Raw genomic sequence first — 16,961 nt, 5'->3', positions numbered from 1 at the left:
CAAACAAAAAGACACAGTAACACAGAGCCTGTGTGAATCATTGCGCCCTCTCAAAGTCAAACACTGACATACATGGGTAATGTATCTAAAACCGGACTCTCATATCAGGATGTAAACCTATGAATAGGTATGAACTCAAATGCAATTTAACCAGAAAGTAACAATTAAAGTAACATTCAGTTATGTCTTTGTGCATTCAGTACAGAGAGGTTTGGGATGTGTCAACATAGAGCCAGTATAAGTTCAGGTGCATGGTAAGGATGCCCCATGACTCCCTACATGTGCTGTCTATAACAGGTTTATAAAACACTTATGTATAATTAAAACGGACAATGACAGAACCTCCCGGGGCTGTTCTGTGCATACTGGTACTATATCTGGTAAACAGTCATTCCATGATTAACGCTGGGGTGTGTCCCAACAAAAGGTACTGTACTGCTCAGGTTAACAGGTGATCCCTCCTTTTTTCTATCAGTTCAACAGCAGTAACTTTCTGTCTTCCAGGAGAAATGGTAAGTCCCTGGTTTAACTACATATTGTGCAATATACAGCTATCAGACTGCAGTTTTCATCATACAGACTTAAAATAGCATTCATTCATATCTCTGCCATTATTCAACACATCTGTGGAAGAACCATCATTTCATAACACCTGTATAACATTTGCCCTTTCATCTGTTGCTCTGTTCTGAAATCTGAATTCTTTGCAAATTAAAGATAAACGAAAAAAGCACATGTACACAGTATTCAGCCTTTGCATACATACTTTAAATACTTTCTGGATGCACTTAAAATAGCCACTGAATGTGAACAAGAACAATTAGATTATTACTATAAAACAAGTTGCTTTTTTTCCCCTTCTGCCGACCACATCCTTTATTTCACTTTAAAAGCTCTGTAGTTGTCCCACCCTTTTTTTTGTTTTGTTTTTATATATAGTCTATGGTCCCTAACTATTACATGACTGATTTCATGCTCAGTTAATGTGATTTTCTTTAATAATGCCTCAACCATAAATGGGCCATGTGTACGTTTTTGGTCTGGGTGTATCTCAAGATAATCTGTAATTCAGAGATACGCAGACCGTTTTTATTCAAGCACTGTACTTATAAGTAGGCCTAAACAGTATTAGGCTATAGTAGTGAGACATTTTGGTGCTTCAAATTTTGAAAGCATCGCTTTTTAATTTAACATCAGGGATTAAACCCCAAAGGGACCGAGCAAGAGACATGAAATTACTAGGCTGGACATTTTTCCCCCACTGTGATTTGTCTGTTTCTTTCTTAGACAAAACTGAAGTTACTTTGCTGAGCTTTATGGAGCCTGAAACCGCCTGCTGCTGCTGCTTGCGGCTATAACATTGTAGTTGTATTTTTACATTTAAGTAAATTTGAAAAGCCTGCGTTTGATTTCATCACGCATAAAACATTCTGCTCTATGAGTCGTGTACGGCTGTATGTGTTCTTTCTATACAGTCTAGTTTCCTGTGGCATTTCCTCAAAAACGAAACTTGCATATCTACGCAGGCGCAGTGGGTGCCGTCAGCCAGCACAGCAGACAGCAACAGACGATATAAGAGAGAGATTGAGGGAAGTCACAGTAGTCATGCCTGCGTTTAACGTTGCTAGGTTTGACTTCTGAAAAAAAATCCAGACCAGGAAAGGGACAAGGCTGATTTCTTTATCCAAGGTAAGAACAATGATCACATTTTTAATTGTTTAGTGTAATGATTTTTACCTTACTCATCATAGTAGACCTGTGCTGCTGACGCACAAAAATAAATTACTCCCATGGTATGTAGCTCGGACGTTCCAGTGCTTCCAGAAGCACAGTCCAAACGGAATCTTTGAACTGCTATGCTAAATAACTGCATCAACGATGGACAATTGAACAATAATTAATACAATTAAATTACATTATTCCAGAAGACAATTAGGGGAACAACAATTACAATTTGGGAAAATAACAACAAAATCACATAATGTGGCTATAATGGTCCTGTACTGCTCAGGTTAACAGGTGATTCCTGCCTTTTTGTTTGGACTGCCTGAACTCTGTCTTCCAGCACAAATGGTCTTTTTAGGCTATCTAATAACACAATTCTTAAAAAAACAAATACATTTAAAGACTTCCTTATAAAAACATTTGTGTATCTTATGTTAATGTTTAAAAAATTAATATAAGCTGATATATTTCAAAACTAATAAATGTTGGTATCTGTATTGGCCTTAAAAATCCAGTATTGGTGCTGCTATGAGTAATTTCGATGAGGAGTGTAAGATTTGAGATGATAGTTAAAAAAATCCAGTGAGGTAAAGCTAACTGTAATTCCAGGTTGAAAGTTTCACCACAAGGTTAGATGCAATAAATCTGCCTGTGAGCCAGTTTCATTACCACATATTCAAGATGACAATGGACTGAATGTAACTGTATCAGGGCTGTCCCCGACTAAGGATTTACTTAGTGGAATCAGAATCGTCAAGTCCTGCCTATAGTCGACTGATAGTCGAATCATATGTGTTTTTTGCATGGCGATTGCGAGTGGGGGAGGTGGGTTTACGATTTACACAGGGTAGCTCCGCTTTAATCTTGAGAAGCTGCAGCGCTGCAGTCTCTATTCATTCAACTTGCACTGTAAATTTGAAGACCTTTCTCTGTCTCGGTCTCAATCTCTCGCCTGTCATTCACCGGTTTTGTGAAAGTTTTGCATGCATGCCGTGCTGCCGACAACTACATGCACATCGCGGTTCCTCGCGGGTCTATTTCAGTTAGCCGGCTATTTAAAAATTATAAAATATTATTTGTTTGGTTAATCAATGGTGATAAATTATCCGAAAGTAGTTAACACACACGCGCCCTACACATGCGCACTGACGACCCAGGGTTACAATTTTGGATTTATTCACGCACTTTAAAAACATTTGTTGGAAGTTTTATTCTTTTTACATGCTTATTTACAGAATTAAACATTGAATTGTATATTGTTACAGGCTGTATATTTACTTAGTGGGAGAAAACTGGTAGTTCTGTGTAATATCAGATGTTGAGCACTCCCATATAGCCAAAATGGCGTGATCCGTGTTTCGCTGCGAAGCTTTGACTGTGACTGACAGTCAAATCAGGTGTCGTGCCGAAAAGTGATGTTTGGTAGGCCTATGTGTAATATCTTTGTTTATATTTGTAGCCTACTTAACATGACTTCCTGCCAACTTAGATATAAAATGAAGACAATTTTGCAATTATCCTTATGACTGCATTATTTTACTTGCTTTGTAGGCTTACCAACCAATCCACTCTTTACCTGTTAAAATACTTTTAAATGGCCAATACAACTCATAAAATGCAGCATTTCACCTGCCAGAAAATGATTAAAGCCTTTTATTATTGACTGAAAGGTTATCTCTGCCCTGAAATTAGTTGATTTCATTCAGAAGAGTTATATTTGACAGATTATAACTCACCTAGTACTTTTTACCTCTTAAAATAAGTCTACCTTTAAATGGCCAATACAACCCATAAAATGCAGTAGGCTATTTCACTTGCCAGAAAATGATTGAAGAGACTGGGCAATACAGCTCCAGCAGACTGCAATCAGTTTTTGGCAGACGATCACTTTTCAGCACGACACCGGCTGTCGAAGCATCGGAGCGCCTGTCGAAGCATCGAATCTTCGACTATCTGCCTTATTTTCGAACGCGGAAGTAAACATGGGTCCAACTTCCGTTTTTTGTGCGGCACTTCCGTTTCATCGCTTCCCTGGGCTAACTAACATTAGCTTAACTAAATTGGTGAATTATGGGAACCGTGGGAACATTTCCAAAAATCGCTGATCAATTGAAATGGCAGGTCAGTGCCACACTCTCAAACTATTCACGGGTGGGAGGATGATATGAAGAAGTGGCCTAATATAACCTACGACAACATTTTTAACTATATCGTGTTGGCACTTGGTGCGGATGGGTCTACAATGTGCAATTACAAAAGAGCCTAAGTCACTCACTTCTGCTTCCGGCTCATGGGACCTAATTTCGGAAAAAATATGTACGGTTTATCCCATTAGAATTGAACCCTGAATTACACATATGATGTTGGTCAATTTAAAATATAATTTTGCAAGTCAAGAAAGTCGCAGTTTGTCGCAAACAGTAAAGTTACATGTCTTTTTGTGTGAAACTGCTCAACGAACTACATTTCTCGTCTCGCACAATATACGTCACCAACATATTAGCGCGGTAATGCTAGCTAACGTTCGTTACTTGGTTGCTACTAGCTGTATTACTTAGCTGTGTTCCATGCAGAAACATAGCTCACCTGATGTGTTTAATCCAACGACTCTCAGTCCTTTTATCACATCGTCCTCTCATGTAGGTTTTTTGACGTTAGCTTTAGAAACGTTAGCTCCAGTCATTGAGAGAGATAGTTACAACGTCACGTATGTGACTTTTGGGTTTGTGGTCTTTGTAATTATGTATTTTCAAAGCCTTATACCTCAACACTTTTACATCAAACTGCGACTTTCCTGATTTTAAAATGTATCTTTTAAATTGACAAACTTATGTGTGATTCGGGCATAATTCAAACGGGATCAAAATATTTGTTGTCTCCTGCCATTGACTACCGTACAATATTTTTCCGAAATAGAGAGCCTAAGTCCCTCCTCTTCCGTTAGACCACCATGGGACCTTATTTCGTAAAAATATTGTACGGTTGTCAATGCCCATTTGAATTGTGCCCTGAATTAGTGATGTGCAATACCACTTAATTCCTAACCGATCCAATACCAAGTGATACCCAGGCTGGTATTGCCGATACCAATACTTTTTACATATTTTATTTCTAGTTTAATGTGACCTCCCTCTCTCGTTTCTGTATTTATGAGACAAATAATGAGTAGACTGTAGCCTTACCAATTCAAAATAATAGCTGCATAATGACAAGACATCAAATTACATATATAATCATACATCATATTCTTTAATTATAATGAAAATCTCCTACTCAGAACTGCTGCTTCATAACATCATCATATTATTTTGACTTAATCTCAGATGTTTAGCAAAGTTTGCAGTGTTGCCAAAGTATTTCATAGTCTTTGCTCACACAACACACACAGCGTCATTATTACCATCACAGCTAAAATACAGCCAGACGTGACGTGTTTTTAAAGTCGGACTGAGTCAGTATTCAATCGCGGGAAATGTAAAGGGCTGTGGCGGCTCACTTCAAAGAAGCTCTGTCACAGAGCTGTAGCACAAGCATGACTTTGACAGGTGGAAGGAAAAGTAGTCCCTATCAACAGAGTATAATTAGACCATCCTGGTGACAGATGCTTATGATAAAACACACACTCACTCCAAATGACTGAGCTTAGATATCGATCCTTTTATATGCGTATCGATCCTAGAGCAGGAAACGTTGGTATCAGAAATAGATACTTTCGGATCGATCTGCACATCACTACCCTGAATTACACATATGATCTTTGTCGATTTAAAAGATACATTTTAAATTAAAGAAGGTCATAGTTTGATGTAAAACTGTTGAGATATAAGACTGTGAAAATCGTAATTACAAAGACCACAAACCCAAAAGTTGCATATGTGACGTAACTTTCTCTGTCAATGACTGAAGCTAACATCAAAACACTTACATGAGAGGATGGTGTGATAAAAGAGCCACAAGTTGTTGGATTAAACACATCAGGTGAGATATATTTCTGCGTGGAACATTATCTAGCTAGTAGCAAGAAAGCAATGACCGTTAGCTAGCTTTACCATGCTAACATGTTGGTGACGTATATTGTGCATTCGAGAGATGTAGTTCATTGAGCGGTTTCACACAAAACGACATGCAGCTTTACTGAACAAAATGTGACTTTTAAAATTTTAATTTGACCAACATCATATGTGTAATTCAGGGTTCAATTCTAATGGGATAAAAAGATGTCTCTCGCCATTGACTACCGTACAAACTTTTTCCAAAAATAAGGTCCCACGAGCCGGAAGCGGAAGTGAGAGACTTAGGCTCTCTATAAGGTCCCATGGTGGTCCACCGGAAGGGGAGGGAGCCCTAAACTGTGTAATGTTTTCTTTTGCAGATGGAAGGTGATAACAAGTGAACACCAGAGTTGATAATGTGACAAAAGGAGAAAGAAAATCATGGGTGAGTAGAGGTTGGTTTTTATGAAATGCCCCTTATAATACTTCATCCATCCATCCATCCATCGTCAACCGCTTATCCTGTGTACAGGGTCGCAGGGCTTTTATAATACTTACCTACTTCAAATGTATCTTGTAATTTTTCTTCTCTGCTTTTGAAAATATCAAAAATATTCCCTTGTGTGCCACAGGTTTGGCTATATGCAATAAAGCAAACAACAATAATAGACTTAATTAGTTTTCCCTTTTTAATGAAACTTTATATTTGTGATCTGTTTATATAGCTTCACCAATCAGTATTTAAAACAATCAGTCGGATGATTATGTGTATTGTGAAGGGGAGCACTCATGGTGTAGAATCCGCATTCATCACCTCTCTGCAGTTCCCTTCAACTATATCAGCATTTTAGTGTCTTTCAGCTAATTGTTTTTGTTTTTACAGTTCACAGATTTACTGTTTTTGGTTCATTCTCATTAATCTTATTTCCAGCCACAGTGAGCCACCAAAAAAGCAAAAAGAAAACAAATAAACACTTTGATACTATAGTATATAACTGTAATCCTTTGTTGACACCAGTAGAGCTGATCAAACAAGACCTAAGGTGTACCTTACTATCACACCGGGCTACTATATTATAAGTGTGTTAAACAGGATCCTGGGTTCTTAGCTGTTGATGGCGAGCTGGCTAAATATTCCCTGTTTACTAATATTCGGTACAGTGACTTCAGGCAGGATAAGTAGGCATAGACAACAACAATGTGTGTAAGAAAAATAATAGCGCGGTGCCTCCACTGTGGAACTACTAAGCTCACCTTAAGAACTGTACTGAAGTTCCCCAGAATAATGGTAATTATTTATAAGAAAGTCAAATATGAACAACAACAATATATAGCATGAAAAAAGCAAAAAACATTATTTATACTCTCCTGGTACTCTCAAACCCAAGGGTTTCCTTTGAAACACCTTCTTTTTTTTTATCAACCCAAACCACTGAAGTTGTAAGTTCAAAGTACCTTACAATGAACCCTTAATAAATTGACTTTCTTTAAAATAACACTTTCCTCTTTAGTTTCTCTTAGGATGGAATAGAAAAAATATTAAGCCGTGTGTGTGTGTGTGAGAACTGAATGAAAATAAATGTAACCTGTACAGGTATTAATAACAAAAGGGTGGTACCTTTTCTAGTATAATAGAGTCCAAGTACACACATCTGTACCATTACAGTTCGACTTTAAAATGTTCAAATTATTACCAAGCGCTTGGATTTGTAGACGTTGGGGCCCATACGGTGGTGCACATATAAAAGGGTAATCCTTTAACTCCCTGGTAGTACAGTTCAATGTTCAGAAAAGTCTCCCCTTACTCACGTGGCTCCGTCACCCCAACGCTCCGACAGTTCAAAGAATCCACAGGCTGGTAGACGATGCAGCAGAATGGCGAGGTGTAGTAGGTAGATGTCCGCGTGGCGTTGCAATTCCCGTAGTCGGGGTCCCTCCTCACAGCAGTGCTACTCAGCAGGCTAGCTCCCACGGCTCCACTTTCTCTCTAGTTCTCCGGTAAAAAAACTGCGCTCGTTGGTTGTCTACGCTGGTTGTCTCTCACGACAGTTCAAGCTAATGTCCCTCTAGTTTAAAAGTCCGACAGTTTGCACTTTTACACTGTTCTCTGTTATTACAAACACGAGTGGGGACTGACCAAGCTACACTTATCACTTTCACTGGAAAAAAAAACTAACGACTAAGCCTGCTACGACACATAAATTACCTGCAAGGTAATATTTGTGCCCATACATGTGTACTTAAGTCTACAAATATTAATTCTCTCCGAGTTCAACTGAAAGTTTTACCACACATCGATACACAGCCGCTTGTCTCTCGAACCTGCGTCTTCTCTCGTTCTTTTGCTTCCGACTATCTTTTTCTACCCTCCCCTCAAGTGATCTCTAATTGGCTCAGTTTACAGCAATCAAAACAAACTGAAATTACATTGGTTAAGTTATCATGACACTGGAATTCACGAAGAGCAAAGCATCATGGAAGGTGTAATTTTCCCATTAAAGATCCCACATGTAAAGAAACAGTCCTTTCATTTAACTGTATTTAGTAGGCCCCTACCTATCTATATACTACCTGCCCAGCATCAAACACTAGACAGACAAAGTTAGTGACTGGTGAACCTGGTTGAGCATTTAGCAGTTAAAGAGCCTGATATTTCCATCAGGACCAGACCAAAGCTAACAGAGTAGACAGAAACATGAATCCCATTGAAGGCTACCATCGCTCTGTGTCCTTCTGTATGTGTACGTAGGTAATTGTTTGCTAAAATGGTCACCATATCAATTTCATAAGGTGATAAAATGTCATGGTTGTTTTTACAGCTTGTTCTGCTGTCCCCAAGAGGCCAATTCATTAGTCCATTAAAGATGAAAGATTTAAGTCTTCAATAGGAATAATTGGTCTTGGGGCCATATTCCACAGACAGCATAGGGGAGTTGGAAAGTATTGAGATACTGACTAACACATTGTTGACTTTGGACTTTGTAGAGTTTGTTGACAAAAGGCAAATATGCATTAAGTGTGGAAGAGAACTATAGTGTTTCTCTGATTCTGTTATTTATAATCAAACGTATTGCTTTTTTCTGTCTGTTCCCACTATACAGCTGACAAACTTGGGCAATCACTCCAGAATTGGACTGAATCTCAAGTAAGCACCTGGCTAAGATCCATTGGAGTTAAGGAGCAGTATGTTGAAAAGCTCTTTGATGAAGAAGTAGATGGACAAATCCTTCTTGCACTGAACGAGGACTTTTTAAAGACAAATATTTGCATGAAATCAGGGCCTGCTCATTTGATTATTCAAAAGAGAGATGAGCTTATCAACTCCCAACCAAAGTCGCAAGAGAAGAAAAAGCTCACCAGTGGCAACAAAACTGAGTTGGAACAGAAAAAGATTGATCAGAAGTCGGTTCTATGTCTTTCTACAACAAGTGAAGGTTCTCTGGCACAGAGTTCAGAGAGAGATCAAGATATCTTAAAGGAGAGACCAACTAGTCAGGAACAATGTGTGTTGACTTCAAAGGAAGACTGCAGACCACGACCATTTGATCAAGAAGGAATTGATTTCATATATGTAAAGCACAGAGTTCTGCAGCCTGAATCAGGTGCTTTTAATCTGACATCTCCATGCCATGAATTTAAGTCTTTTTCTGTAGCTGCTACACTGGATCGCACAAGACTCCAAGCCAAGTTTGCCAAAGAGGTTCTTAAATTTGCAACGGGCTGTATGAATATCAGATCAAATGGCACAATACACGTTGGAGTGATGGACAGCAAGGAGGATGCAGGGTATGTGCATGGTGAGATAATTGGTATACCTGTAAAAGAGAAAGACATTTATGTAGATGCTTTGGACTACATTGAAAGGAGTTTCTCCTCTGACAAAGAGCATGTACGACAGTGTGTGCGGCCACCAAGGTTCATTGAGGTTATGGATCGAGAAAGTACAGAAAAGAAGTATGTGGTAGAAGTTGACATTGTGCCTTCCATAAGTATCGTTAAGAGCAAGGTGTATGCAGTTCGTCTGCCAAACTTCAAAGAGTCAACTAACAAAGTAGAATTTGAGAAAGAAGCGATTCTACGGAGGGTGGGCTCAAAAACTGAGCCAGTGAACGACAAAGACCTCAGTGATTTTTACCAACGAGTCAAAGATCGGGATGCTCAAAGAGAAGAAGCAGAGAAAAATCAGTTCCTCAGTGCTCCAGACTTCTGCAAAGACCTTGGAAGGAAACTCACAATGCTAATGACTAGTGGGAAGAAATTCATTGAAAAGGAGAAATGGTTCATACTTGTCACAAACAAATTCATACCTGATGACCTTTGCAACATTGACTGGCTGCTTAACATGAACATGTTCTGTGTGTTTGACTTTGACCCAGACTCAAAGACATCGGGTCTTTGCAGTAGATATCTTCAGCATCACGCTGCAAACATGCATTCTCTGCAGAGCTACAGGATATCTGGTGACATGAGCATCAACGAATTCACAAGCCACCTGCATCTTTTTGAACAAACTAGCTGGATCTTTTGTAATGGCCGTACTGACTTCAAAGGAAATGAAACTCCATGTGATGAAATGACTTGGATCAAGACAAAAATGACTTTCCTGCGGGAATCTGTGTCTTTGATCTGTAAACAAATTTTGCCAAAAGGGACGTTCCAGGTCATTTTTCTCCTTACATCATCAGTTGAGAAGCCACTCTTGCACACTTTTTATGAGTTTTTCACAGACATGGAAGGCCATGAAGACATCATCTGCATCTGTGAATCACAGGGAAACTTCCAGAAGTGGCAAAGCTTTGCAGAGGGGTCATGTGGAACAGAAACTGTGAATAATTCCAGTGTTGTTGGGATGAAAATGAGCCACATTAATGCAACTCTGCAGCAGATACAACCTGTTAAAGCATGTGCCAGCAAACACTTGCCTGTGTTTGTGAAAGGGACATGTCTACTTGAAACACATCAAGAGGAACAGATGTATTCTCTGGAAATTCTGACAGTCGATCATTGTGATGAAACAAGCAAAGACTTCATCGATGAGGAAAAAGCAAACATTGAACAGCAGTTCTACCGTGGTGGGAGAGTGAACTGGTTGCATTTCTGGCTTGCTGAGCACAAGTATGTTGGAGAAGTAATTGAAAGAGATGCTCATCATGATGTTTCCAAACTTCTCAATGATGCCTTGAAACGGAATGCAGATCAAACTCCGGTGAACAGTATAAACATCTACCATCATCCAGGAAGTGGTGGAAGCACTGTGGCAAGACAAGTGCTGTGGAACAACAGGAAAGATCTAAGATGTGCAGTTGTGAAGCCTTCATACTCAGCTGCTCTTGTTGCACAACATACAGTTGAACTAAGAGAATATGAAGAAAAAGATCCACAGAGGTGTCTTCCTGTGCTACTCCTCATTGAAGACTCTGACAAAGAATATCTAGATGATCTCAGGAATGAACTAGAAGTTGCCATTAACATCAAAAGAATCCAGTATGGAACTCTCTGTTTCATTTTGTTGAGCTGCAGACGGTCCCATGATCCAGAGAGGAGATGCAAGGAGTCTCCATTACAGAATGTGTCTGTCACTCACAAACTGTCTGATCAAGAGAAGAGAAAGTTTTCTGGAAAACGACAGGCACTTGAAGAACAATATGAGCCTGAATTCATTCTGACATTTGTTTTGATGAGTGAAGGATTCAATGTGGATTACGTTCAACAGTTTGTGAAACATTTGCTCCAAGGTATTGACCGTCAATCTGTTGTCACTCAACTCATTCACTATGTGGCACTGCTGAACACTTATGTTCAAAACTCTTTCATCTCTCAGTCCCATTGTGAAGCTTTGCTTGCCTTAACCATTCACATGGAAAGGTTTCGCCATCATGACTTTGAGAGATCACTCAGTGATCAGGCTAAATTAGTCTTTTTGCACCTTAGAGATGACAAGACGCACATTGAATCAATCAGAATCATCCACCCACTCGTTGCAAAGGAAATTCTCCAGCAACTTTTGGGGAACCAGCAGACCCAAAGCAGTTTGGCAATGAATTTGCTCTGTGAGACTGTGCTTTTTGAGCACAGATTTGGAAGGGACGAGTATCTATCATTTTTGAGAGCACTTTTTATTAGGCGAGCCAGAATAAGCAAAGGGGACAAATATGATAGTTTTTTCTCTCCTCTGATTGAGCATGTTTGTGAAAATGAGAAAAGCCCAGACACAGCAATTGAGTTACTCAAGGAAGCATTCCAGCGTTTCCATAAAGATCCATTCTTTGCACAACAACTTGCTCGTCTTCATTATACTTATGAGAAGTTTGAAGAGGCAAAACACTGGGCAGAGACTGCAGCTAAACAGCTGCCCAACAACTCTTACATACTTGACACAAAAGGGCAGGTGTACAGGAAATGGTTCCAAGCAAAATGCAAAGCTATTGACAACGACAATGTACCAAAGACAGCTGAAAATATAGCAGATGCTGTGGAGACGGCACTGAAAGCCCTGGAGTGTTTTAAAGAATGTGAGAAAGCAGCTGATGCAGATATGGAAAACCTTAACAGTTCAGGGTTTTTTTCTGAAGTTGAGGTTGGATGCAGCCTGCTCAAACTGATCTCTTCATCGCAAGTGTTTGCAAACAGAGCAAATGGCCATTCAGAGTGTATGAAGTACCTGTTAACAGATTACATTCCTGAGGAAGTTGAAGATGCCTGGGAACCATTTCATGGCCGTTTGAAAAAACTTAACAAAACAATGCAAGATGCATTGGAATGGATTTCAGAAGACCTCAGTTACTTCCAGACTGATGTTGGTGCAGATGAGGAAGAGACCCCTGAAAGTCCTGAGGAGAAGATAAGCCATCCACTCACATGGTTGGCAAAAAAATCTTCAGAGTATGGAAAGTACTTCAGTGAATCTCATCCCACAGCAGTTCATGGTCACTTAAACCCAGCCAATCTAACTCCTTTCCAGAAACGCATGATCATCTATCATCTTGGCGGGGGGAACATAACATCCATCCTCTCGAAGTTAACTGACCAGAGAAATGCGGTACCTCTTCTGGAGAGCATCCTTTCTCTCTATCCCAGCAATCCAATAAAGGCCAAATTTGGTCAAAGGGATATTGTCAATTACATAGTGGCCCACATTTCTCTAAACTGCCTGTCACCACAGACTCGAATGGTAGCTCCTCTGAAAGATCTACAGGCACTTTGTCGTCAGTTCCCATCTGATAAAAGGAAATGTTTACCAAGTGCCCTGTTCTTGCTTACTTTGCTATTCTGGCCAGAGGATCATGACACTGACCTTGAGAAAGAAAACAAATATGAAATTGTGCAATCGGCTGTTGAACACCTGGAAAAGGGCTACTGGACCAAGATGAAGGACATTCCTCAGCGTAAGAGAAGGCTTTACACCCATTTTTTTCTGGGTAGTGCGAATGGATTGGATAAATTTGTCCACAAAAGAAAGTTTGAAAGAGTCACAAAGCTGTTCTCAGTCTCTGAGAAACGCATGAAGTGGTTTAGGGGAGAGGCATGGAAAAAGCCTGAGCTCGCCATGATGCTGAAACGTGTGTCTGGATGGACTGAAGATGGAGTGGTGTACCTTGAGGGCCCTCGGAAAAAGAAGTTCAACATTCTGCCTCTTCATGTACCTTCAGTGCCTCATAGTAATGAAAACATCACATTCTACCTGGGGTTCACCTTTAGAGGTCCTGTTGCCTGCAACATCATTGTGAAAAATTAGTTTATCATGGAACAATGATCGTTTGACATATGGCTGGATGTCAGCTTGCTGAAGAGTGGGACTAGAATCCACCACACTACCAAGAGCAACAACAGATAATGAAAAGATCAACTCAAAATACTGAAGCCTGCTTATTACATTTTATCAAATAGGCAATATTTGTAAATTATGAAACTGAAATGTTGTGGCACATGGTGTGGCATGAGCACTGTATTGTCTTGTAAGATAGTTATTTTTGCATGAACATGGACTATGACAGAATTGACTCTGGATTCCCAGAGTTATAATAATGTAAACTGAATTTGCTACTCTATAGCTCGAAAATAGAAACTTTAAATCCCAGTTTAGACATATACCTAGTATCCTCTTATTTTTAGATTGTAGATCCAGTTCAGATAGACCAAGCAATGGAATTAAATGCAACTATTTTGGGAATGGGAATTTATTAGTCTTTGACAATAAAGAGCTAAATGGCAACACTTTGTATGGTTAGAGAAGAATGTGTATACATGTTGATATGCGATGGAGAAATAACAAGTGTGTTAAGTGGTTTGTATAGTCAATGAATATACTTGGATGAAAACCTGCTTGTTCTTAACACGAAAGTACAAATGAAACCAGTCAGGCTACAGTGCATACCTATGATTTTATTGTTATACTTTTTATATTTTTATATACTTTTAAATGGGATGTATTTTTGATAGTAATATGAAGATGTCTGTAAATGTTAGTGTCCTTAAATATATATAAAACGTAATAGAATACAATAAACCCTTTTCTTTTTCAGTTTTAGTTTTATGTTGTCATTCCTTAAAACAAACTACACTGGTGTTTCAGGTTAAACTGGTGTGCTCTATTTAGAAGATATGAATTTATATGCAGACTTTAATGGCAGACTTTTTAAGGCAGACTAGGTAGGCCTCTACGTTTTTTAACACTGTCCTAAGAACTTGAATATTTTCAAAAAACCCTGATTGCAACTTTGTAGTGGAAGTAAAATTATGATTATTATTAGGGTTTTTTTCCCAGTAATTTGTTTCAAAGGTGAAGGGCAAGTGCCTGATTATCTTTTTTTATTTTACACATGGGAACACTCAAAAGAGCTTTTTCTTTTCACCTTTTCAACATGATACCTACTAGATATGTTGGGGCTACACCATGTAGCTTTAGAAATTATTAAATGACCTGAAAACCAGTGTAATTGTGCAAAACCTAATTTGGAGACATTTCATCAACAAAATATGTGCAAACAACTTTTTGTTGTTAAGAGTAAAAAAAATCGTCCATGTTAATGGTTGTGGTTTTGATATTGGTTCAACACATGAGGGAATTTTCTGTGTCAGTGTATGTACCCCAATTTATTTAGCGTTTGGTCATCAGATTTACAGGTGTCCATATTAAGTGTGTTTGACTTATAGTTTTAATTAGACTAGCTAATGGGACATTAATATTTCTGCAGCATACTGTGTTCAAAATGGTTTTTGATTTAGAACTCGATCATCAGTACAGTTAATTAAGGGATTTTGGAGGTCAATTCAACAACAAAGTATTTAAATCTGAAATGGTGAAAAGCTACATTCTAAGTAATTGTGATGTTGTGTTATTAGTCTATCAGGAAATCAAGCATCACGTTAAGGATCTTGATTTAAATAAATTTGAAAGCATTTGTTGATCTAGCCTATACATTTTGTTTTCTTGAATTAAACTTTTTATGTTTATCATGACTGAGATGACATTGTTATTGTATTTGCTCATTCACAAAATTTAGGAAAAAGGTGCTGTGACTAGAGAGGGGAGATTATAAAGACTCAGGTGCACAGTCACAGAGACAGAATATATTACAAAACTCCACTGACTTCCTACCATAAAAAACATTGAACAGCTGCTAGTTAATGTAGCTAGTCACAGTACAAATGTATTTAGTTATCCTAATGTTACACTTGTGAGCTGTCTGTTATTTCCTGTGTCTCACTTGGCCCTGACTCTTCCTACAACAAATGTTTGTAAACACAGAACTGTCTTCAGTGCAAACTCTGATGACATGCCATTGGACTAACCAAGTCTTTTTACTACGTGAGTTTTAGAATACACTGTCTATACATCCATACAACTTACAGTGAGGGAAAAAACTTATTTGATCCCCTGCTGATTTTGTACATTTGCCCATTGACAAAGAAATGATCAGTCTATAATTTTAATGGTAGGTTTATTTGAACAGTGAGAGACAGAATAACAACAAAAAAAATCTGAAAAACGGATGTCAAAAATGTTATAAATTGGTTAGCATTTTAATGAGTTAAAGAAGTATTTGTCCCCTCTGCAAAACACGACTTAGTACTTGGTGGCAAAATCATTGTTGGCAATCACAGAGGTCAGATGTTTTTTGTAGTTGGCCACCAGGTTTGCACACATCTCAGGAGGGATGTTGTTCCACTCCTCTTTGCAGATCTTCTCCAAATCAGTAAGGTTTTGAGGCTGACGTTTGGCAACTAGAACCTGTAGCTCACTCCACAGATTTTCTATGGGATTAAGGTCTGGAGACTGGCTAGGCCACTCCAGGACCTTAATGTGCTTCTTTTTGAGCCATTCCTTCGTTGTGTGTTTTGGATCATTATCATGCTGGAATACCTATCCACGACCCATTTTCAATGCCCTTGCTGAGGGAAGGAGGTTCTCACCCAAGATTTGACGGTATATGGCTCCGTCCATCGTCCCTTTGATGTGGCAAAGTTGTCCTGTCCCCTTAGCAGAAAAACACCCCAAAAGCATCATGTTTCCACCTCCATGTTTGACGGTGGGGATGGTGTTTTTGGGGACATAGGCAGCATTCCTCCTTCTCGATACACGGCGAGTTGAGTTGATACCAAAAAGCTCGACAATGGTCTCATCCGACCACAACACTTTCACCCAGTTCTCTGAATCATTCAGATGTTCATTGGCAAACTTCAGACGGGCCTGTACATGTGCTTTCTTGAGCAGGGGGTCCTTGCGGGCGCTGCAGGATTTCAGTCCTTTACAGCGTATTGTGTTACTGTTTTCTTTGGGACTACAGTCCCAGCTAGTTTGAGATCATTGACAAGATCCTCCTGTGTAATTCTGGGCTGATTCCTCACTGTTCTCATGATCATTGCATGGAGCCCCAGACCAAGGGAGACTGACAGTTTGTTTTGTTGCTTTGTGTTTCTTCCATTTGTGACAACCGCACCAACTGTTGTCACCTTCTCACCAAGCTGCTTGGCGATGGTCTTGTAGCCCATTCCAGCCTTGTGTAGGTCTACAATCTTGTCCTTGACATCCTTGGACAGCTCTTTGGTCTTGGCCATGGTGGAGAGTTTGGAATCAACAAATATGATTAGGAGCACTCCCTGTAAGAGTGTGCTCCTAATCTCAGCTCGTTACCTGTATAAAAGATACCTGGGGGCCAGAAATTGGGTCAAATACTTATTTCACTCGGTCTTCTTCCTCTTAAAATACGGTGTGAACATTTTAACTACTATTAAATTGTTTAT

The 16,961-nt window shown here is 39.1% G+C and overlaps 1 protein-coding gene across 1 annotated transcript; it reads left to right on the top strand.

Annotated features, from left to right (window-relative positions):
* Positions 1-1,553: 1,553 nt before the first annotated feature.
* Positions 1,554-15,176, top strand: samd9l (sterile alpha motif domain containing 9 like). The gene is made up of 3 exons (XM_038700014.1): positions 1,554-1,689; positions 6,098-6,162; positions 8,819-15,176. Exons 2-3 carry the CDS (start codon positions 6,159-6,161, stop codon positions 13,450-13,452), a joined length of 4,638 nt encoding a protein of 1,545 aa, XP_038555942.1. The 5' UTR covers positions 1,554-1,689; positions 6,098-6,158; the 3' UTR covers positions 13,453-15,176.
* The last annotated feature ends 1,785 nt before the right edge of the window (positions 15,177-16,961 follow it).

This window comes from Micropterus salmoides, unplaced genomic scaffold, assembly GCF_014851395.1.
Source record: "Micropterus salmoides isolate LMB-PRFRI ecotype aquatic unplaced genomic scaffold, ASM1485139v1 Ms_hic_scaffold_10, whole genome shotgun sequence".
NCBI classification, from domain to species: Eukaryota; Metazoa; Chordata; class Actinopteri; order Centrarchiformes; family Centrarchidae; genus Micropterus; species Micropterus salmoides.
This window is presented reverse-complemented; position numbering and strand designations above follow the sequence as displayed.